The sequence below is a fragment of the Anolis carolinensis genome, chromosome 2 (genome assembly GCF_035594765.1).
Source record: "Anolis carolinensis isolate JA03-04 chromosome 2, rAnoCar3.1.pri, whole genome shotgun sequence".
NCBI classification, from domain to species: Eukaryota; Metazoa; Chordata; class Lepidosauria; order Squamata; family Dactyloidae; genus Anolis; species Anolis carolinensis.
Window position 1 is genome coordinate 1,134,506 of NC_085842.1, and position 23,563 is coordinate 1,158,068.

The window sequence follows — 23,563 nt, forward strand, 5'->3', positions numbered from 1 at the left end:
CAACATAAATTTATCAGGATTTCAATGGGAAGTGTGGGCCTGCTTCTGGCCAATGAGACAGTCAGATTAATTAGGATTGTTGTTGTTGTGTGCCTTCAAGTCATTTCAGAATTAGGGTGAGCCTAAGCCTAAAATTTATGTATGTATTTATTTATTTACTACATTTGTTTACTACATTTATTTCCCACCCTTCTCACCCCGAAGGGGACTCAGAGAAGCTTACAAATTAGATGTACATAAAATATATTATATTATTAGCATTGCACAATATTAGCATCATATATTACTATATTAAACTATACCACTATACTGTAATATTATTAGTAATATTTTATGTAACATATAATATATAATTAATATTATTATATACTATTATTATAAGTATTATATTGTATTAGATTATATTATTATCAATATTATATGTATATACAATATATGATATTAGCAAAACTGATATAAGAGGGCAGGGGCCAGGTAAATGACCTTGGGGGGCTGCATTCGGCCCCCGGGCCTTAGTTTGGGGACCCCTGGCTTAGACACACGAACAAACATCCACGCATAACTGTCTGCCGAGCCTGGCAGTTCAGAACTTTTATTGAAGTAATTTACAGCTATATACATAAGCGCAGCTGGAGCAGCTAACACACATGTCTGGCAGGATTTATGGCAACCAGTGAAGAACCTTATCAGTAAACTTGTCACTGCTCACATTCCTTTCCAGTGACTGATATCCGGCTACCTGATGGAAGCTACATAAAGTCACTCTAGCAGTAAATCTAACTCTATGCATTTAACCATTTCTCTACTGGAATGCTGACCGAAGCATTACACACTTGCTTTAACAATGAGTGAACATTTCACACTATATAAACCATCACTCTGTCAGGAATTGCCTCACGACCTCTGAGGATGCCTGCCATAGATGTGGGTGAAAAGTCAGGAGAGAATGCTTCTGGAACATGGCCAGACAGCCCAGAAAACTCACAGTGGGAACTGAGCTTAGCAACAACTAGGGTTGCTTTCGGATCCCACGCAGCAGAACAGCCATCTTTCACTTTAATAGAGAAGGGGAGCCAGCATTGCCAGAAAGGAGAGCACAAACCAATGGATTCAAATGGCAAGAAAGGAGATTCCACTGAAACAAGAGGAAGAACTTTTAAAAAGTAGGAATGGTGGACTTTCTGTCTTTGGAGACCTTCGAATAGAAGTTGGATGGGTCTCTTTGGGGAGAGGTTTCCCACCAAACCATTAGGAAGAACCTTTTAAATATGATAATACGTAATAATATAACACCAGTTCAGTAGCAGACTGGACTCCCTCGGAAGGTGTGGGGCTCTCTGTCTCTGGAGATCCTCTTATCTGGGGGCATTTTGCGGAGTGCTGACCTTGGCAAAGTGGGGTTGAACTAGATGGCCCTTGGGGACCCCTTCCAGCTTTACATTTCTATAACTGTATTCTACAATCCAGAGCCCAGCTCAACAGTGGAATGGACTGCCTTTGTAGTGTTGGGGGTACTTCTATTTTGGGAAGTGCTGTCCCTGCCAGAATGGGGTTGGACTAGATGGCCCTTGGAGACCCCTTCTCCATCTGTAGCTATATAACCCCTGAGACCTTTCTTTTCCTTCAAACAGGGCATGCCAGGTCCATCAGGGGAGAAAGGCGAAACCGGAGACGTGGGGCCCTTGGTGAGTGAGCGTTGAGCCCTTCCTCAGTGTCTTGAAACACAGGCTGGGTGGGCCTCTCTCGGGAGGGCTTGTGCTGTGGATCCCTGTGCATTGGAAGCAGGTTGGCCTAGATGGCCTTTGGCGGTTCCCTCCCAACAGTAGGATGGGATGGACCAGGGGATCTCAGCCTTGAACCATGAAGAGAAAGGTCTGGGACAGAGGCAGGACCCTAACTCATACGTGTTCTCCATCCATAGGGACCACCAGGACCTCCTGGACCTCGAGGCCCCGCCGGAGCCTCTGGAGCAAGCGTGAGTGACACCCCCATTGCCCCATTGCCTACCTATATCTTGGTTCAATCATATAATGACCAAAATGTCAACGTGGGATGACGGATGGATGTGAGGCGGATATATTGAGACATTTACAGCCTTCTGTCTCAATTCTCCCCTCCATTCGGCAACTCAGCATCTGCCTAGTAGCCTGAACAAATAAGACTGCATAGCTGTCTGCCAATCCTGGTGTTAATAAATCTTTATTATACAGCTATGTACACAAAATAGCAGCCGGAGCTGCTTGGACACATGTTACTCTAAAAGAAGGATTAATGGCGACTACAAGAACTCTTATCAGTAAAGAATAGCACCTCCCAAATTCCATTCTCTGTGACATACTTCCTTCTACGCAGGCAAAAGTGGAAGTCACATTCCTTTTCCCTCTAGGCAGTAAATCATTGCTCTATGCAATTAACTACTTCTGTACTGAATTGCTTACCAAACCAAACATACACTTACATTGAAACAATGAGTTAAACATTTCACTAAATTAACCATTCCCTTGATACAAAACCCTTTACAGCTCCTTTGCTCCTCTTTTGTGACCCAATGGAAAAGCCTCGGATTGCTTTTTGTTTTACCAGCTTCATCAAAACATATTTATTTATTTATTTATTTATTTTTCAAACTTATATGCCGCCACTCCCCTAGAAAACATAGTATAGTATATTACTGAAACTTCTTCTCATCTTAGTGACTCTCGATCCTAAGTCCAGAGGAAACAAGTTGAGGGTGGATGGCCATCTCTTGGGAAGGTCTTGGTTGTGCATTCCTGCCTGGGAGAAGAGGGTTGGACTGGATGGACTCTGGGGGTCCCTTTCAACTCCAGTGGCATGTTGACTGACTGTGAAGTTTTCATCTCTGGAAGCCTTTAAGCAAAGGGTGGATGGCCATCTGTCGAGAAGTTTTTTGGTGTGTATTCCTGGTTTTAGCACAGCTGGCTAATCATCATCAGCAATAGATCTCTACCGACCAAAACATTGCAGTTCAAAGCCTGGGACGGGGTGAGCACCCAACTTTTAGCCGAGCTCACTGTCCACCTAAGCTGTGAGCTGTGAGTAGAGAAATTAGGCACCGCTTAAGCGGGGAGGCATTTTAGGGCACCATAAAAGGAAATACCAGAAATGCCGGCGATCAAAGAACAGAAGGAAGAGTTTGTGAACAAGGGCTCATCATCGTAACGGATGGAGCGACAGCACCCCACTGTGGCTGGAATTGAGCACAACCTCCAAGATGCTGAAGTTGGAAAAATGCCGACATACCCCTCTATCTGTTATTTGTCCTGTATGTCAAACGGCATTGAATGTTTGCCGTATATGTGTTCTGTGATCCGCCCTGAGTCCCCTTCTGGGTGAGAAGGGTGGAATATAAATGCTGACTAAATTCCTGCCTGGGAGAAGGGGATTGGACTAGATGGCCCTGGGAGTCCCTTCCAACTCTAGGATTATTTGAAGCAGAGAATTCTGGGTTATTACCAATCAAGGGGGAAGTGTCCTTCACAATAACTGCCAATCAGTTGATATATCATGGATGTGTCTCCTTATCTTTTGCTCCTTGCAGGGTCCGCAAGGCCCCCCCGGAGGCATCGGGAACCTCGGTCCACCAGGACAGAAGGTGAGTGGCCATCTGCCAGGAGGGACTGGATTGTGCCATTCTGCCCGGCAGAAAGGGATTGGGTTGCATGGCCTTGAGAAACCTTTCCAGCTTCGTGATTCTTATTTTTGGTATATTGCAATTGTAGATCTGAGTCCATCCACCCCGTGTCGAATTCAAGTTGCATTTAAATTCAGACTCGTACTGTTGTGTGTACAATGGTTGTGTGTGTATATATATATATATATATATATATATATATATATATATATACCATTACAGTAGATCCTCCGTTAACTAGAATTCATGCAACCAGCACTCTCATATATATATATGAAATAATATAATATATATATGAAAAAATATTTTCCATGAAAACCAATTTTCACTGCCAATTAAGTAAAATTGCACACTGCCATCCCAAAGTGGTTTTCCATTAAATCAAGTTTGTCTTAATTTGTTATTAATGACTGTATTTCACTATGAATATAATGTAAATGCAGAGTTGATGGTGTGGAATAGCATGGCCTGTCTTGTAAAATGACTCCCAAGCAACCAGAAAGCAGCATTTATCTGGCATCTATCAATGTAAAAGGAGGCAACCAACCCTGATGGGACCGAGCCACTAACAACTCTTCCTGCTTTTGTCTTTTCAGGGCGATCCAGGGGAGCCGGGGGGACCGGGGGTCACCGGGGAGCCCGGCGGAAAGGTATGCACTGCCCCACCCTTTACTTGTTTCCACACACACACCAACATTAAGGACAGAGATAAGTTGGGTTAGGACCAGAGGCAGGCAGCCAGGAGCATGAGCCAGGAGTCTGGTGCTGCAGCAACAAAGGCGAATGCTCTCTCAGCCTACTTTAATAGAGACATAGTGTTCAAGTAGAGGGAAGTAATAATCCAACCGGATTCTGCACTGATGAACATTATTGGATGTATATGCTAAAATGTGAAAGGTCTCAGGCTGTTAGGCCAGACATTAGCAGAGTCAAAAACACAACGGAATTGAGCTGAGGTATAAAGTTAGAACAACTTGCGTTTAAAAGGGAAAAACAGGCAGAGTTAAGCTGACCAAAAATAGTTGACCACAGCCGCCCCCTAAAGCATGCACGTTGTTGCATTCTAGCCCTGAAACACCTTTTCACCCCATATCACAGTAGTACTATTTATAAATGTTTGTGAAAGAAAGCAAGTACAAAAGGAAAAAAGGGCATTTCTGAAAAGGGCAATAGAGTAGAAAATGAAAAACAGCAGCAATGCAAAAATGTCTCAGTACAGAAAGTCAAGAGAACCAAAGTCCACAGCAGTCATTCAAACATAAATCCATAAGCAGGAAAACAAGAACTTAAATCCGTAAGCAGGAAAACAAGTACTTTTTCCAAGGTCAACCCTTCCAGGAACACAGGCATGAACCAGAACAGGGAACTTGAATAATGAACTTGAGAGCCGAGACAGGAAATCCTTCCTTATGGCAACGTTGTCTCCTCTGAGAGCTTGAGGCCCAAAGCCCCTACTTTAAGCCCAAGTAGCCATGAGATCATGCCAAACACATCTGGGCTTTAACACGTCTCACGGATTCCCTCTGAACGTTTAATTAGTCTATTCTTCACTCCCTCCATTCTCAAATCTAATCTGGCTTCTCGGGAAAACTCCCCATCGGCTGATGGCTATTTCACAAGGGAAATGAAATCTTCGCTTTTCTGTTGTCTGGAAATGAGCACAGGAATCCCAAACATCCTCCTTGGCCTGCAGTTCTCTCTGATCACTAGCAGACTCTTCACTTTGAAACCCATCAACTCCCCCATCACTTCCCTCATCCTCTGAAAAATCCTCTGCCGCTTGCCCCAACACACGCAGACAAAATGAATTCAGTACACCAAATCAAAAACCCCACAACAACTGGTTGATATAATAAAAAACAGTTTACTCACAACAGCTTGTGCAAAAGCATCACACAGGTACAGACAAGTAACTTTGTTGCAGTATATCGAAAAGAATAGAGAATAAAAGGTGGATTCCTCAGCTTTTACATAGGCCCAAGAAGGCAGGGCCATGCTTCATGCCCAAGCAGACTGTATAACCAACAACTGGGACTGGACTGGAATGGACAAGACAATAAATGGGGAACAAAGGAGGAGACCTCTCTTTATAACTTCTTAACTTCAAAGGCATCGCCTACGTGACTTGCAGCACAACTACCTTTCTAGAAGATACCCAAAGATCCATGCAAATGTTAACTGGAGGAGTATCATAAAATGGACAAGAAGGAAGAGAACAAAGACAGGACATACAGACAAACCATTTAGGGTGCATGAATGAGTGTTAGTTCCCAACAGACATGAGCCAGGAGTGTGATGCTGTAGCAATGAAGGTGAATACCACTGTAAGCCTGCATTTATAGAAGTATAGTCTGAGAGTAAAGGGAAGTCACAGTTCTGCTGTATTCTGCACTGCTGAATATGAGCCAGGAGTGTGATGCTGCAGCAACGAAGGTGAATACCAATTCTGCTTGCATTAAAAAGAACATCGTTTCCAAATGAAGGGGAGTTGGAGCAGATCCAGAGAAGGCAGAGGAGGATGAGAAGACTTATCTGAAAGGATTTTGGCATTAAGGGGAAGACCTGCAGACACAAACGTTGGTCCTGTTCACGAGGCAGCCGTGTGATGCTGCAGCAAAAGTCAGATCATACTTTGCTTTGGGAGTAAAACAGGGATGTTTAATGGGCTCCACTCTTTTTAACGTCTATATGAATGATTTAGTGTCTTGTTTAGATAAAATTGACTCTCCTTCACCAGTAATCAGGAACAAAAAGATTTTAATCCTGATGTACGCAGACGATCTAGTCCTCGTGTCTCTCTTTCAATTGGGTCTTAAAAATCTTCTGAAGGCTTTCGGTACCTGCTGCCAAGAGGAAGATCTGTCAATAATTTACTCCAAGACCAAGGTTATGGTTTTTGGAGGCACTGGCCCAGGTAGAAATGGTCTTTAGACCAACATGCCACCGCACAAACTTTAACCTGCTTTAATAGAAGCGTTGTTTCCAAATGAAGTGAAGTTGGAGCCGTCTCAGAGGAGGGCAGCGAGGGTGATAAACGAGGGTGAGATCGTAAGCTGAACATGAGCCAGTGGTGTGATGCTTCTGCAGAGAAGGCAAAGAATAATTCAATCAGTGGAAGTGCACTAGGGCAGATCCAGAGATGGAGAACTGAGGCTGATGAAGAGCAGTTGAGCTTAGTAGCCTTCATTATTAAATGTCCCCTTTAAAGAGGAGTGGGGCGGTTTGTACACGAATCAGCAGTGTGGTGCCTCAGCAAAGAAGGCAAAGACAATGGGGGGGGGGGAATCTTAAGTGTTTTGAATTACAAGGGGGGTGATGGTGTGTCCACCTGTGGTGACTCTTTGTTTCTGTGCTCTCAGGGCCCCAGAGGCGAAAGGGGAGAGAAAGGAGAACCCGGAGCTGCTGGAGTCCCTGGGCCGCCGGGCGGAAAAGGGCCCACCGGGGACGACGGACCCAAGGGAAACCCTGTAAGTGGGGACAACAAAGGGATGCCGGGAAGGGAGAAATGATGGTGCTGGCAATGGAGGGGAAATGGCTGGATGGACATTTTCTGGGGGTGCTTGGATGGTCCTTTTCCTGCATAATGGCAGAAGGGGGTTGGACGGGATGGCCCCTGGGGTCCCCTTCCGACTCTAGGATCTGATTATTCTAATTGTCCCCACAAAGAGCCCATCAACAGGCCTTTCTCAAGAGGAACGGGTTGAGCGTCCCTGATCCCAGAACCCTAAATACCACATTACACTATGTAACATGACTCAAGGTGACTAACAATTGTACGACTCAGCCTAATAAAAATTCTAAAGAAGGCAAATGTAAATATTTGTGACTGGATATGAAGTTAAAATACAGTAAGTACCCTGTTTCCCCGAAAATATGACATACCCATAAAATAAGCCGTAGTAAGATTTCTAAGCATTTGCGCAATATAAGCCATACCCCGAAAATAAGACATAATGATAGGTGCGGCTATGCAGCGTACCAGCGTGGAGCACTAAAGAAGACGGGCAGCCCTTCCCATTGTCAGGGGATGATGGGTAGCAGAGTGTAATCCAAAAATTCACCATCCCGGTCTTCACCTCCTTCTCCAGACTGTCTCCCCGTGTGGAAATACAGCACTGGACAAACACACTCCAGCAGATGAGGGTTCGGTTGGAAATCCAATGGCAATATATCTTTATTTACATGACTATATACAAATAGAGCAAATCAGTCCTTCCCTCCATGAGTGCTCTTGCCGAAGTGACTCATGCACACACACACACACACTGCTCACAGCTCAGGAAACTCCTCCGCATTCCACAGGAACAAGAAAGAAAGTCCCGGTCAAAACAAACTTGACCCCATTGGTCCTGTGATACGTCAATCATAGCAGACTCTCATTAACTCCATAACTGCTGAAATGCCTTGCCGAAAAACTAACACATAAGGCATTTCTAATAACCCAGATTGATTTTAACATTTCACAATATACAATACCCTGACACCCATCTGCCCCATTGTGATAGCTGCTATCTCAGAGGTGACCGATAAAATCCTGACAGTGTTCCTGCCAATGCACTCCGAGGAGGTGAAATGGATAAGAGCTGCTCCTTTAATGAGAGCTCTATAGCTCGACATGAAAGATTGGGGCCAATGGTTCAAAAGGAAATGGCGTTGCAAGAAAATCAGGATGGATATCCGGGTTTGGAGATGTTCCAGAAGAAGATGACTTAATTATATTAGAATAAACGTAGATTGTTTTACCATACAAGACACCTCCTGAAAATAAGCTATAGCGTGTCTTCTTGAGGAAAAATAAATATAAGACAATGTTTTATTTTTAGGGAAAAACGGTACAACTAAAATAGCCTTTAAAGCTCACCATCACCCCATCAACTTTATGTTGCTCTTGGACCCAAAGTCCTTCGTTCCAATAAGGTTTGCTATAACTTATGGTGACGGCTACCTCCCTCTTCCCTCTCTCTTAGGGTCCCGTTGGCTTTCCCGGAGACCCCGGACCACCTGGTGGAATGGGGCCACGGGTGAGTATGGCCCTCCCCTTCCCCCAGAAGCCCTCCCAGGGGGCCCGGAGCCTTGACCGAGGAGGGCCCATGGTGCCTCTCTTCCTCCTCCTCCGCAGGGCCAAGATGGCGCCAAGGGTGATCGCGGAGAAGATGGGGAGCCCGGAGAAGCGGTAAGTGTCCCGGTCCAGGATCAAGGCGGGTTGTGGGCGGGGGCTTCTCTATCTGCACTTGCACCCAAACCTAGCCCCTCTGACATTGGCTTGATTTGGGGATTCATCCACTTCAACTCATGCTGAACTCTAAGAACAAGAGACCTCCAAGTTCACCTTGACAGAGCTGATTGGCCCAAACTAACTGAATGCATTTCAATAGCGAGAAATGTAGGGTGCACACCTGGCCTGGAAACAGTCCATGGGAAATGGATCTAGGAGTCTTAGGAGACCACAAGCTAGATATGCATAAGATTGTTGTTGTTTGCTTGTTTGTAGCATGCCATCAAGTCATTTCTGAGTTATGATGGTGACAACTCTAAGGTGACCTTATCACTGGGTTTTTGTTAAGGTATTGTATTGTGTAGTTTTGAAATTTCACTTATGGTTTAAAGCAAACTGATTGTGTGTGTCTGTAATGCAGTAAGTAATCTAGCATTCCAGTAATGCAAGAGTTAATTGCATAGAGTAGGGATTTATTGCTAAAGGGAAACAGTGAGTGATTTCCAGATACACAACAGGACATTCATCATTGCTGTGGAATGTGGGAGGCAACAAGAGACTAGCTTCTCAAGCAGCAATCGATCATGTTGGGTGCTCGAATGCTATGCTCCGGCAAGACTATGTATATAGTCTAAATTACTTCAATTGAAGATAAGAGCCCCTGGCTTCAGCTGACAGCCAGGAACTTTGTGTTTATTTCTGTGCGACTGTGCAGGTAGCCAGATTGCCGGAAAGAAGGTAAATTGAGATGGAAGGTGAATGTGTCTCAATTTAACAATTTCTTGACAGTTTTCTGGGGCTAAGAGAGTATGACTTGCCCAAGGTCACCAAGGGAATTGAACCTAGGTCTCCAGAATTGTACTCCAAGTCTGTAAACAATGCCCTTTCGCCAATGTAAAGTCTGGGTCCCCATCCACCTTGGTCTGATTCCTTATGTTGTTATTATATTTATTTATATCTTGCTCGTATCTCTTTGTATCTCTAGGGTTCTCCAGGTGTAACAGGAGAGAACGGACCTCCCGGACCCCCAGGAAAGAGGGTGAGTCAGGAAGACGGGATCCTGCTTTTGCCCAATGAGCAGGGTCTTCTTTCTCCCAGAAAGTAAACAGGGCTGAGCTGGGTGTGACACCCCTGACTGCGAGAGCACTGGAAACCAATACACCGAGGCCAATAAACAATCTAATATCTTTATTAAGGAATTAAGGAATTAAAGCAAAAACAAGCAGAAGATATAGTTCATCAATAGACCTTTCAGGAAAGGTCAAATATAGTCCAGTAATATATTGTCCAATGTCTAATATTAGAGTTTAAAGTTTGTAATCCGAAAACCGAAACACACTCAAACTTCCAAGCAGTTTGAGTGGGGAAACGTCCAAGTCTTTTGCTAGAGTTCAATGAAAGTCCAAGGCAAGGTATTGAAGACAAGGCTGGAATCACGGTGAGGCAAGGCAAGGAAACACGGCTAGGCAAGGCATGGTAACATGGCTAGGCAAGGCACGGCTAGACTGGAAGGTAGTAGATCCAAACGCGGACCACACTTGGCTGGAAGTGAAGTTAATCCTCCAACTGATACGTTGACTCCGCGCTGGCTAGCCCGCGCACAGAACTTTTGAGGAATTTCAAATCTTTTCACAGAGCAGGTGTCTAAAACAACATCTTCAACCAGATGCGATCCTCCCTGAGAATTCTCAGGGGAAAACAGGTTAATCAGCGGATTCTCTAGTTGCTAATCGCGTGCTCCTTCTCCTGCCAGCTTTCTCAAACCTACTAGTTTCCAAAAACATTCGTCTATCAAAGGGAGGGGAACTGGTGGGAGAAGGCTCCGTTTCAAGGGCCTTTTTAATGAGCTGTGGACTAGAATTGTCAATAGGGAGCAGCTGGAAAGAGGCAGAGTCTTGCTGAATCGGCACAAACCTCATGTCCTCGTCACTGTGGTCCATAATGGAGGCAGGATCACGGCCCAAGGGTTCAGGGGACATCACACTGGGGGAAGATAAAGCAGGAGGGGAAACGCAGCACAAAAGAGGCACAGAGGCAGCACAGGAGTATCTGGCTATTCCAAAAGAGTTGAAGTCTCTTAAGGCCAGGTAACGGAGCAGAAGAGGCAGGAGGGGAAAGGCAGTATCGAAGAGGTACAGAAGCAGCACAGGAATATCAGCCATCCTGACATCAATACCAGGAAGAAAAATCCGTGCTCTGCATCTGTTTGAAGAGCCTTTCAACTCTTCTCCCTCCCTCTCTCTCCCCCCATCAGGGCCCTGCTGGATCCCCAGGTCCCGAAGGAAGGCAAGGCGGCAAAGGCAAAAAGGTGAGTCTCCCCAAGAGGTAAACAACTCATCCCTTATCTGGTTGAAGGATTGATCCAGTCAAGGAAGAAACACTGGGCAACCAAGGCAGAATCACCTTTAAAGGTTAAGTTTACTGGAAGTCTTTAAAACAGAAGCCAAAGGGGGATTTTTGGACTGTGGGCTAGATGGCCTCTAGGGCCCCTTTCAGCTCAGCTCTCGGTGATGTTCATGTCACCCGTGTTCATTTATATGTTGTGATCATTAGAATCGTTGTTTATGGGCCTGTCTACACTGACTTATAATGCAGTTGGAAACTCCATCATAAGGCCAGTGTAGACATATAATGCAGTTCAGTGAAGTTAAACTGCATTATATGAGCCACCAACCATAAAATAAGGTTTGCTACTGCATTATATGGCAGTGTATCATTGTACAACACAAATAATTGAAAATAATTATCTCTAGAAAGGCAGAAAAAAATAATCTAGAAATCTAAAGCTAACGGACAAATCAAAAGAAAAATGATAACATGGAAGAAGTAAAATATAAAAATGCTATGATATGGTCATTCTATTCAAAAGCACCTGAAAACATTGATGGTTGGACTGATGTTGTATGTGGGCTTTGTCCCAGTGTGGCTGGCCGATAAAACTAGTTGAAACATGATTTTCCTTGTTTATTGGTTGGCTTATTTCATTCATTTTGAACACTTTCTCCCTCTTCCTGTGTTTCTTTGCAGGGGGAGGCAGGAGCCGTGGGTCCTCCAGGGAAGACGGGCCCCGTGGGGCCACAGGGGACCCCAGGGAAGCCTGGGACAGACGGACTCAGGGGCCTCCCAGGATCAGTGGTGAGGAAGACTCCGGAGGGGGGAGTTGGGGGGCAGACCTACTTTGGGGGACTGGGCTGCAATGGGGCACCCGGGGATAAGGAAGTGGGGAGCAACTCTAAGGAGAGAGCATTGTGGGCACAACTGAATGGGGGAGGACCATATTGGGGTTGGGGGGCTGAAGTGTGGATCCAAGGACGAGGGTTTGGGGGTGGTGGGAGGACCGCTGCAGCACAGCAATATTGTGGGGATGCAGGAGTTGGACATTGGGGTCCCCCACTACCTTGAGCAGTGGGGTGATCGTGCTGAAGTAAGTGATGGAGGCGGGGTGGATGACTGACTGTGGGGAGAGCACTGGGGTCACTGCAATATCGGGGATAGGGACCAGATGCTGCCACCTTCCTCAAGGGGGGGGGGATTAGGGTTACAGGGTACTGTTCTGAAATGTGGGTCTGATAAGGTTTTGGGAGTGGCGGAGGGGGGGACCATTGTAAGGAGAGCATTAGTGGCACAACCAAAATTGGGGGGGGGGGGCAGGGACTGGATGCTGGGGCCCCTCATCTATTGAGGCATGTGGGGCCTGTGCTGAAGTAGGGTGTCTAATGATAAGGGTCAGGGGGTTGAGGCCAAAGTTTGCCCATTCCTGATCCGTTTTAACTGAATCTCTTAAAACCACCTGGGCCCATAACCTATTGGGATCAAGGCTACCTGTGGAGAGCAACGGGGGTCCTGGCAATGCCTAGTTATGCTTCCCTTGGAAGAACTTCTGGCTGGAAAGAGGGACAGCATAGCCCCGAATCCCCGGCATCCATGCTTCTCTAAGGGCGGAGTATTCAATCTTTTCCTCTCTCTTTCAGGGAGCCCAAGGGAAGACGGGGCAGACGGGCCAAACGGGCCCCCCAGGGCCAGTGGTGAGTGTCCGGCCTCCAGGGGCCACAGTGGGGTCAAGGGTGGGTGAGGCCAGCGGGGCAAGCGCTAAGGCTGTTCTTGCCTATCTCTCCTCCACAGGGGCCCCCTGGATTGCCTGGACTGCGAGGGGACGTCGGAGCCAAGGGAGAGAAGGTGAGACCGCCGTTCCCAACCTGAGTTAGTCTCCAATTTTGGAGTCTTTGTTTGGAGACCACGAGCTGGACACGAGCCAACAATGTGACACAGCATCCATTGAGAGAAGTCTAGTGTCCAGATGGAGGGAAGTCATGGTGCCCCCCTATTCTGCTCTTTGGTCTGGCCTCACCAGGAATAATAACCCTGTCCGTGTCCAGCAACACCATTCAGAAAGGAGACGGACAAGATAGAGCAAGTCCAGAGAAGTGTCATGAATACCTTTTAGAACCATAAAATGTTCTTTAATCCGTTTTCAGTGGAACAAAGAGCATCAGGTACTTTCAGAGAAAGAAGTAGACACACAGACTCTGTTGAGAATCTGTGAGCTGTTAGGCTCAAAATAACCCATTTATTTATTTATTTATTTATTTATTTATTTATTTTATATTAGACTTGTATACCGCTACTCCCAGTTTGGCTCGGAGCGGTTTACAGAAATAGATTAAAAACAATACACTTAGCTTTAAAATAACAATAAAAACAATAAAAACAACAATAAAAGCAACAATAAAAACAGACATAGTGAGGTAGATCCCTAAGAAAATAGCAGAGTGCAGAAGCACACATCCAAAACAGTAGGAAACTTACGTGAGGTGAGTTTAGAGAAAGCCTTTGTTCTTCAGGATGGCAAAGGATTGCAAAGTCAGCTTAAAAGTTCAAAAGGTATTTATTGTGGCAAAAAGAAATCCATTGTGGATAGGAAAAGGTTTCTGGAGCTAACTAGCTGTCTAAGCTAGGTCTAAGGAAGGTAGGCAGGTAAAATAACAAAGATTTCTAGATAGTTACATTTTGCCTACGAGAGTGGCAAAATGCATCTTCTTGGTGAAGCAAACAGAGGAAGAAGAATGGTGACCAGCAGCATGGGCTGTGCCTTCTCTTTGGGGCCATAAAAATTCCAATCTAAATTGAAGAAGTTACCTCATCCTTGCAGAGATCACATTGCTAAAAACAACAAGTGGACGGGTGGATGTAAACAGGATAGGAAGAGGGAAAACAGCAAAGCCTGTCTGGGCATGCAAGGGATTATAGAGAGGTGTCCCTATGTCTATTTATCCACTATCTATCTATTAAATGAGACTTATGTAGTCCAGGATGACGCCCAACAGACTGCAGTACTGGTTTTATAATAGCTATATTGATTATACAGACAAAAAGGGGGGAAAAATCACATATACTCTTGACATTCACTCATAATCCATACATTCGACATTCGTACTCAACATCGTTCTTCATTCAGTCCACCGGGCTTCTTGGAAGGAGATGAGTGTCCAGAATGCGGCATTCCTGCAGGCCTGACACACTTTGGAAGAGAAAAAGGGTTTCCTTATGTAGCAATTTTTGGTTATCAATTATTAGGTTGTTCAGATAACCTGTCATTCATCTCAGATTTGCTGAAGCTACATCAATTCCAGAACAGATGTCGTTGAACCTCCTTAACTTAAAGAGTTATTGTCTCTGATTATGTAAACATGGGGTTGTTGTGTGTTTTTGGGCTGTTTGGCTATGTTCCAGAAGTACTCTCTCCTGACATTTCACCCACATCTATGGCAGGCATCCTCAGAGGTAATAAGTTATACCTTGCAACCTCTACCTCACAACCTCTGAGGATGCCTGCCATAGATGTGGGCGAAACATCAGGAGAGAATACTTCTGGAACATAGCCATACAACCCAAAAAAAACACAACAACCCTGTGATTCCAGCCGTGAAAGCCTTTGACAACACATAAGAAAGCATGTATTGCTTGCACCAGTGGTCCAACCTTTAGTTATCCGAGGACCAATCAAACTTTAGTATAGGAATATGAGGACCAGAGACATTCTAGAAGGAAAACAAATTACATAATTAAAATATTAATATTTAATTACATAATTAAAATATTTTTCCAGTAAGAAGGGCAAGGGCCAACAAAAATGAATTGGTGGGCTACATGCGGGCCATAGCCCGCTGGTTGGACCACACTGGTTCACACCAAAAGTTCTCAGGTCAGTTCTCGTCAGTTCAGCCGTTTTCTTCATCAGCACCAAAGTTAATCAAATTCCTCACCTCCTCCATAATCCCATTTTCCAGGTTTTAATTTTAGGGTGGTATCTTCAGTCTTGCCAGGCTTTAATAGGCCCTAGCCAGACCCTGATCATACAATTTCATTCATTCATCCATTACAAAAAGGTTATGTTATTGAGTCCAATCTGTCTCCCAATCTTTCACCCGTAACCCTTAATATTTTCTCTCCCGGTCTCTCCCCCCCCCCCCTAAAACCAGGGCCACCCGGGTCTCATCGGCCTGATCGGACCTCCAGGAGAACAAGGAGAGAAAGGGGACCGCGGCCTGCCTGGCCCCCATGGAGCCAAGGGCCCCAAAGGAGAAACGGTGAGTCTTGCAGCAGGGAAGGAGCGGGCGGCAAAAACAGCGGCAGCCGTCAGGTCTGGAAGAACCAGGAACCCTGTGGCTGAGATGGATCTCAAACAGCAGAACAGAAACCACTTTAACTAGCAGATGTAGACCTATGGGCTGCTGGCAATGCGCTGAGCTTGGGGGGTTCATGGGGCTCCTTGTTGATGGCTTCGGCCCATCCGCCATCACTTTGGGACATCCTTCGAGATTGAAAGTCGCAGAATGTTTCCTCCTTGAACTCACATCCTCCCCGTTTCTTTCTTCTGCAGGGAATCCCCGGCCCGACCGGCCCCATTGGCCCCGCAGGGCCCCCCGGATTGCCTGTGAGTGACCCCGGACCCTCCTCTTAGCCCCACCCCTTTGGTCCCCTTTCTAGAGAACCCACTCACTTGCATTTCCTCTCTCCTTTTTCTAGGGTCCCCCCGGACCCCAAGGAGCTAAAGGAGCCACGGTAAGTCTCTCCCCTCCCCTCATTCCTCCAGAAGTGAATATCGGGGTGAAAGGCCCTCTCGAGAGGACTAATTTCGTGGTCTTTCTTTCTAGGGCCAAGCAGGACCCAAAGGTCAGCGCGGAGTGAACGGACCCCCAGGACATCCGGTAAGGCCCCCAACCCTATTTTCATTCCAATTCACCCCCAGATAAGACCCTCTCTAGACCTTATTGCTGAAAAGAGATCTTGACAAATCCTGGGAGTTGCAGTCCTCCTGTTCCTCCCTCCTTCCTTTTCTCGCCTTTTCTCCTCTCCTCTGTGCTTCCTTCATTTCTCCTCCTGCTCTTATTGTCTCCCTCCTCCTTCCTTCATTCTCCCTCCCTCCCTGTGTATCTCTCCCTTCTTCCTTCCTTCCTTCCTTCCTTCCTTCCTTCCTTCCTTCCTTCCTTCCTTCCTTCCTTCCTTCCTTCCTTCTTTCCAGGTGTTCCTTGACTCCTTTCTCTCTTCCTCCCTCCTTATTTCTTTCCTTTCTCCTTTCCTTCCTCTCTAGACTCTTGTTTCCTTTGTTTTTCCCTCCCCTCAACCTTCTTCCTTCCCTCGTTCCTCTCCTTCTCTTCCTTCCTTTCTCTCTCCTTCTCTCCTTCCATCCATCCTTCCGTTTTCTTTCATTCCTTCTTCCCTTCCCTCCATCCCTTCCTCTCCTTCCCTTGCTCTCTTTTCTTCTCTCCTTTCCTATTCCTCCTTTCCCCACCTGACTTCCTTTCTCTCTTCCTCCTTCCTCCGTCTTTCCTTCCTCTCTCCGTCTGCCTTCTTCTCTCCTTTTTCCCAAGCAAGACATTTCTCCAAACATGCAAGCAGAACTTTGTTGTAATTTGCATCCAAGGCTCCTGCTCACGGCCTGCTCTCCCAACCACTAACCATGTTCCCCTCCCTTCATGGCCCCTGCTTTGAGTTGGGTGGGAGGGCATTCTGAGCGGTGCCCCTTGACCCACCTGAACTGCACCCTGCACGGGGCCCATTCTTGCCCCTTTTGTCCCCCTCACCACCCTCCTTTTCCTCTCCACCCTCCGACTCCAGGGCCCCCCAGGGGAGGTCATCCAGCCACTGCCCATCCAGAGGCCCAAGAAGAACAAGCGCTCGGTGGACGGCAGCCAGATCAGTCCAGAAAATGAGGAGGAAGAGAAGATGGCGGCTTCGGAGGCAGGAGGGCACCCCCCGTCCCAGGGCATGGAGGAGGTCTATGGGTCCCTGAATTCCCTGCGGCAGGAAGTGGAGCGCATGCGGAAGCCCCTGGGCACCAAAGAGAGCCCTGCCCGCACTTGCCAGGACCTCTGGCTCAGCCGCCCAGAGACCCCTGATGGTGGGTGGACCCCTAAATTGGCCGAAGGAGAGAAAGGGGCATTGCCTTTGATGGCTAGGGATATGGGAGGGAGACTTGTCATCAGGAGACCCCTGATGGTGAGTGGACCCCCTCCCTCAGTCCCCTGGATGGATGGGGGAGCCATTGTAGCCACTATATCATGGGTTGAGGGTGCCATAGGCAAAGGGCCCAGAGGCCCCCCAATGGTTAATGGATTCTCCCATGGGCCCCGTGAGGAAACAGGGCATTGGCTTTGAAGCCATTTGGGTTGCCTCCCATGAACTTCCAAGTACTTCTTGAGATGATGATGGAACCGAGAGTAGGACCTCTCCTGAGTACCTCAGGGTTCATGTGGCTTCATAGGAGGAGCTGCAGTCCAATAAGTAAGCTGGGCCTGAACTGCTTTACAGGCTAAAGCCAGCACCTTGAATTGCCTGGAAATAAACTGGTAGCCAGTGCAGTTGTTTTAGGAGGGGTAGTTCTTTCCCTATACCCTGCTCCTGTGAGCAATCTGGCAGCTGACCCTTGCACCAGTTGAAGTTTCTGGGCGCTCTTCTGAGGCAGCCCCACTTAGAGTGCATTACAGTAATCTAATCTGGATATGACTAAGGCGTCCATGGTCAGAAGACGTCCACCTGTGGTTTTGGTGGCCAGCTCTTGGGATGCATCTATACTATAGAATTAATGTAGTTTGACACCACTTTAGCTACCATGACTCAACGGTATGGAACCATGGAAGTTGTAGATTTACAAGGGCTTGAGCTCACTACACCAAACTCCCAGAATTCCATAGTCTGGAGTCAAGGTGGTCACAAAGTGCCTTAAATCATCAGAACACACACACATGCCATTGCAGGGAGGTTTCTGCTGAATATTTCTTCTGTGCAGAAAGTTTTCTATTTCTTAAACAGAAGAGCTGTTCAGAAGTGAACATTTTATATGCAGAATTGTTTGTGGTACAGAATTCTGCATTTTTGTGCAGAATTGTTTTCTGTACAGATATATTTTCTGTGCAGAATAATTTTCTGTGTAGTAATATCTTTCCCTTGCAGCAATTTTTCTGTGCTGAAATGTATTGCTGTGCAGAACTATTTTTATGTACAGAAACATATTTTTTTTCTGCGCTTGAAATGCTGTTTCATACAGACGAATTCATACTAATATTTAGGGTCTTTCCATCAACAATTCTGAGGTATGAAGCTTGCTAAATTTTGTACTAAGTTGTCTGTTCTGAACGCTTTTGAATGTTGGAAACTGACTGCTTCTGCTACAAGTAAAGGATGAAATGTTTCTGCCACTTGTTTCCATTTCCCAATCCTGGTTATGGGTCCAGACCAGTAATGGGCAAACTTTGGCCTTCCATGTGTCTTGGACTTCAACTCCCACAATTCGGAATTGTGCGGGTTGAAGTCCAAAACACCTGGAGGGCCAAACTTTGCCCATGCCTGATCCAGACCCTAAGGATACAATTATTCACTATTTTAAGGAAGTCATCATAAATTTAGCAATTTTCTTCTTGCTGTGCAGGTTTTGGGGACTATTTGCAGGTCAAGATTGCTTCTGTGAAAAAAATTACAAATGGTTGTTTTGTACAGAAAACAGCATGTTATGTGCACAAAATAGCAAGGACATTTTGTGTGCAGAAAAAGTCTTCACAGGAAAAACATTTCTGCACAAAAAAAATTTGCACAGAAAAAAGTCCTGCAAAGAAATTCTGCACAGAAATATTAATTTCTGTGTTGATGCAAAATAGCCAAATGTGGCATCTGCAAAAAAAACTTTTTAAAAATCCATGTTCAACCCAGCCCCCCACTATTTTTGACATTTTTTGAATATTTCCATATATTCATCCCATCTCTAGAGAATCTTTTGACTATAGTTTAGTTTTATGGAATATAACAATTTGCTCTCTATCTATATTCAATCAGCTCTCAGTTTCCATGGGTTCTGCATCCATGGATCCAACCATCCATGTCTTTAAAATATTCAGCCTCAAGAAATAAGGCCAATATTGGTTTTGCCATTTTATATAAGGGAATATGTATAGAGTGGAACTTCAGCATCTGCGGGTTTTGCTTTTGGAATCAAATCCCATCAGATACTGAGGGTCCTTTGTATGTATATATATGTCTAAAAGTCAAAATATGTATGTTGGTTTGCACCACAAAGGCTCTTAAATGGTTTGATGGATCAGAATATAGATTACGTGTGTGTTTTTCCCGCCAGGTGAATACTGGATCGATCCCAACCAGGGCTGCTCTAGGGATTCCTTCAAGGTCTTCTGCAACTTCACCGCCGGAGGAGAGACCTGTGTGTTCCCCAGGAAGGAGGTCCGGGAGGTAAGGAAGGGGAGCGGGAAAGAGGAAAATGGGAAGGAAAGAAAAGGGGAAGAAGAAGAGGAAGAAGAGGGACAGGGGTCTGGAGGGAAGGTGCTATGCTTGGCCACGTCCTCTTCCCCACAAAGAGAAGCCAAGGCTGACCAGCTCTGGCCCAAAAGGCAGGAGAAAAAAAGCAAAATCACTGTGATAATCATCCTTATATCTATATCTATTTATCACTTGGTTGAAATGCACCCCCCTCTCTTTCCACAGGTACCGATGTCCGCCTGGGAGAAGGAAACGCCCCAATCCTGGTTCAGTGAGTTCCAGAGTGGCAGCCGGGTGAGTGTTTGGAAGGGGCACCCCAGGGACCATCCAGTCAACTCCCTTCTTTCAGACAGGGACACCCAACCAACCACTACCAAGCCAGATGTACCCCCATCCTATCTCTGTGTTTCATTTATGTTGCCGGAGTGCCGTACATTGAAAATATACGGCCCTGATGAAAATATTTTCTCTCTCATCTGTTGGGGAGGTCCCTTTGGGTCCCGATCTGATCCTCCGAGGCTTAGATGGGGTTAATGGGGCTGAGGGTGTTCCCTCCTGACCCGCCTCTCCTTCTCCCTGGGCCTACAGTTCTCCTATGAGGACGCCGAGGGCTATCCTCTGGGGGTAGTGCAGCTGACCTTCCTGCGTTTGCTGAGCGTCTCGGCCAGACAGAACTTCACCTACCACTGCCTCCGATCAGCCGCCTGGCACAGCCGCCTACCCTCTGCTGCTGGAGGGTCCTCCACTTCGGTGGGGGGCTATCAGCAGGCCCTGCGCTTCCTGGGGGCCAATGAGGAGGACATCAGCTACGACAACAGCCCCTATGTCAAGGCCCTGGCTGACGGATGCGCGGTGAGTCCACCTCCCCCCCCCCCCCACACACACACACCTTATGAGGCACCTCCATCACCACCTTAGAAGGGAGACCAAAAGAGAAAGACAGGGAGAAATATATGCAATCTGCCCTCCACCTCCTCTGGGGTTTGGAAACAGGACAAGGACCCTTTTGGGAACTGGGGGAACACCTGTCTAGGAATGTCTGTGTCTTCTGGCACAACTCTGTGTTTGTCTTCTGCTGGAATATGGACACAAAATCACACCGGATCATCTAGGTCAGGAATGGGCAAACTGGCCCTCCAGGTATTGTGGGAGTTGGAATCCAAAACATCTGGAAGGCCCACAATGGCCAATGCCTGGTGTAGACTGACCCCCAAGGCCCCTGTTGTACTTCTATGGAGAAATATATATAACTAGAGGAAGCTGACCACAGGATCACACTAGAAGAGCTAAAGGAGAGTTCTCTCTAGGTCCTCCAACACAACTACAGGAAGTTGGCCATAGAATTGCACTGGAGAACTGACTGGGAGATTCCTAGCAACCGTATTTTATTCCAATCTGTGAATAATCAAATCCAGAGGGGTGACTGTACATACAGAAGGACGCGTACACACATATATAACTTAAGACAAAAACTATGCTGAAACAATACACATTCACTAGGTCACAGAACACTAATGAAAACCCCAAACACTAATAAAAGAAAAACCAAAGACAGATACATTATGCTTCTACCATTACAGCCCCAATGTTGAATTACTCATATCCATAGGGGCAAGTAATTCATTGCAGTGTGGGTTTTCTCAAGAAGTCCAGCCTTCCAAGATGTCTTCAATTAAAACAACCTTTGGGGAACCTGAACAGCCCTGAGTCCATTTCTAGGATTTCAGGCTACGGTCGTCATATATGGCAGTTTCAATCTGGGATGCATTTCCCCTTCATGTCATAGCATCATAGTCGCAGGGTTGGGAGAGAGACACCATGCAAGCCCTCCTGACAGATGCTCATCCTCCCTGAGAAGGAGACTCCACTGGACTCTGAGGTGGAAGTGCATTCCACATACTGACAGCCCCTCCCCTTTCTCTCTCTCTACCCCCCCCCCAATTTATCTCACCCCAAAGCCCCGGAAGGGACCCAGCTCCACGATCCTGGAGGTGCGCACCCCCCGCGTGGAGCAGCTCCCCCTCCTGGACGTGCGCCTGATGGACTTTGGGAACTCCGGCCAGAAGTTCGGATTCCAGTTGGGACCGGTCTGCTTCCTGGGGTGAAGAGGGATCCCCTCCGGACCCTCGAGACCCCCGGCCTCCGCCTTCGAAACAGCCACGGAGCATCGCCACGGACTCACCACCACCAGCCAAGACCGAAGGCCCCGTCGCCGTGGTGATGGCCATTTTGGGGGAGGTGGGGGCAGCTGACCGACCAAAGAGACTCGGACATCGGGACACCAAACAGATCTCTATCGCATTGCGCGTGCATTTTGGCCACAACAGAAGAATCCCCAGTGGGTCTTGCCCTCCCGCTCGCCCTGGCCCCTGCTTTGCATGCTCAGAAAGCCATTTAAAAGACCCCCCTCTCCACGCGACAGTCATTCCAAGAGAGGAGACCCCCACAAAGGGGGAGGCCTGCTCAGCCCCCTCCCCAAAAGAGACCCCTTCCAATACACACAGAATCCTTGTCGTTTCAACATCCCAAGAAGAGAGTGGGATTGGGACATCCCTCGATCTGGAAACTATACTCTTACAGATACAGCCTAGAATCGCATTGGCTTTTTAAGCTGCCGCATCACGCTTTTGGCTGACGCTCAGCTTGTGCTGTCCCAAGACTCCTAGACCCCATTCGCATGTTACCATGGCAGGTGCTATCTATCTGTACCGTGTATTACTTCTCTCAGTTTAGACATTCTGTTCCTTTTGACGCAGACTAGAATTGCATTGGCCTTTTCCGCTGCTCAGCACTTTCTTGGCTCTCGCTCTGCTTGCCTTCCACTGAGGTCCCTTTCAAAGGCCCTGTTCTCAGAAAGCAAGGCTGCACTCGGTGCTATCTCTTCTTCTCCCTACCTCAGAGAGAGCAACCCCTTTTCAACCCAAGGCTATCCCAAACATTTCTCACAATCCCTGCTGATTGACATCTTTCCATTCTGGCCAAATCAGTGTTTGGGAAGCTGGAATGTCGGCCATTTGAGAATACCCCCCTCCCCAAAAAAAGAGATCTATTTCAGAGGCAATTCAAGAAGCCCCCCCCCCCCATCTCTCCGCATCCAAACCACAAAAAGGGATCCGTTTTTCTCTCTCCTTAAAGCCGTCCCCGGATGAGAAAGAAGACTGTGTATTTCTATTTTGTTTTTATAAAAGAAAGAAAAAAATTAAATTAATTATATTATTTAAAGGAGTGGATATTAAAAAAGAGAGAGAAAGAAAAAGACTATTTTTGGGTCTCCTGCTGCACATTTTAACAGTATTTTAAGTGAAGGAAAATAAGAAAACAATTTCTGGTGCTTGGGAAAATGTTTTTGTTTTTTTAAAAAAAGAGGAAATAAATTTAATTATCTCTTGGTCACCTACGGACAAAGTTTTAAAAATAAATGGCCGCCCGAATCGGTTTTGCCTTTTCGTTTTCTAAAAGGCACTGCGGGCGCCCCTTCGGTGCTGGACGTGGGTGACCCCCAAAGTGTAATGTTTTTGTAAGTAAAATTGTGGAAAATTGTATTGTCTAATAGAAAAAAATCTATTAATTTTGCTGCTCTCTGTGGGTCTGTTATTTTGATTTCTCCGCTGCGCCTGAACAAGGAAGGGCCCGCCAGCTTCTGTCTCCCAACTCAATGCTCTCTGCACATGAGAAATCCCTCCCAGACTAAGAACACACGGAGACACAGATACAATTCCTCAATACTTTATTTCCCATACCACCAGACTTCGCCACAGCAACGCGTGGCCGGGCACAGCTAGTCTATATATATAAAAGGGTAATGAAATTTTGGCCTAGGACAAAACAACAAAACTACACATCCCAGAAACACTAAACTTGGCAGCACAACCCCTCATTCATGCCTCTACGTTCATACAACAAAAATAAAATAAAAATAAAATCCTAAT

At 46.4% G+C, this 23,563-nt stretch overlaps 1 protein-coding gene across 1 annotated transcript in view; it reads left to right on the forward strand.

The window, feature by feature from the left end:
• The window catches only part of col11a2 (collagen type XI alpha 2 chain), a 116,151-nt gene extending 92,949 nt beyond the window's left edge, over nt 1-23,202 (forward strand). The window contains exons 48-68 of the mRNA XM_062974296.1: nt 1,632-1,685; nt 1,922-1,975; nt 3,560-3,613; nt 4,249-4,302; nt 7,012-7,119; nt 8,620-8,673; nt 8,772-8,825; nt 9,853-9,906; nt 11,122-11,175; nt 11,895-12,002; nt 12,839-12,892; nt 12,990-13,043; nt 15,347-15,454; nt 15,748-15,801; nt 15,894-15,929; nt 16,022-16,075; nt 16,986-17,268; nt 19,495-19,607; nt 19,860-19,928; nt 20,223-20,486; nt 21,593-23,202. Coding sequence (XP_062830366.1) covers nt 1,632-1,685; nt 1,922-1,975; nt 3,560-3,613; nt 4,249-4,302; nt 7,012-7,119; nt 8,620-8,673; nt 8,772-8,825; nt 9,853-9,906; nt 11,122-11,175; nt 11,895-12,002; nt 12,839-12,892; nt 12,990-13,043; nt 15,347-15,454; nt 15,748-15,801; nt 15,894-15,929; nt 16,022-16,075; nt 16,986-17,268; nt 19,495-19,607; nt 19,860-19,928; nt 20,223-20,486; nt 21,593-21,739 — 1,884 coding nt within the window. The 3' untranslated portion in view covers nt 21,740-23,202. The remainder of the gene's footprint in view (nt 1-1,631; nt 1,686-1,921; nt 1,976-3,559; nt 3,614-4,248; nt 4,303-7,011; nt 7,120-8,619; nt 8,674-8,771; nt 8,826-9,852; nt 9,907-11,121; nt 11,176-11,894; nt 12,003-12,838; nt 12,893-12,989; nt 13,044-15,346; nt 15,455-15,747; nt 15,802-15,893; nt 15,930-16,021; nt 16,076-16,985; nt 17,269-19,494; nt 19,608-19,859; nt 19,929-20,222; nt 20,487-21,592) is intronic.
• Nucleotides 23,203-23,563: the final 361 nt, after the last annotated feature.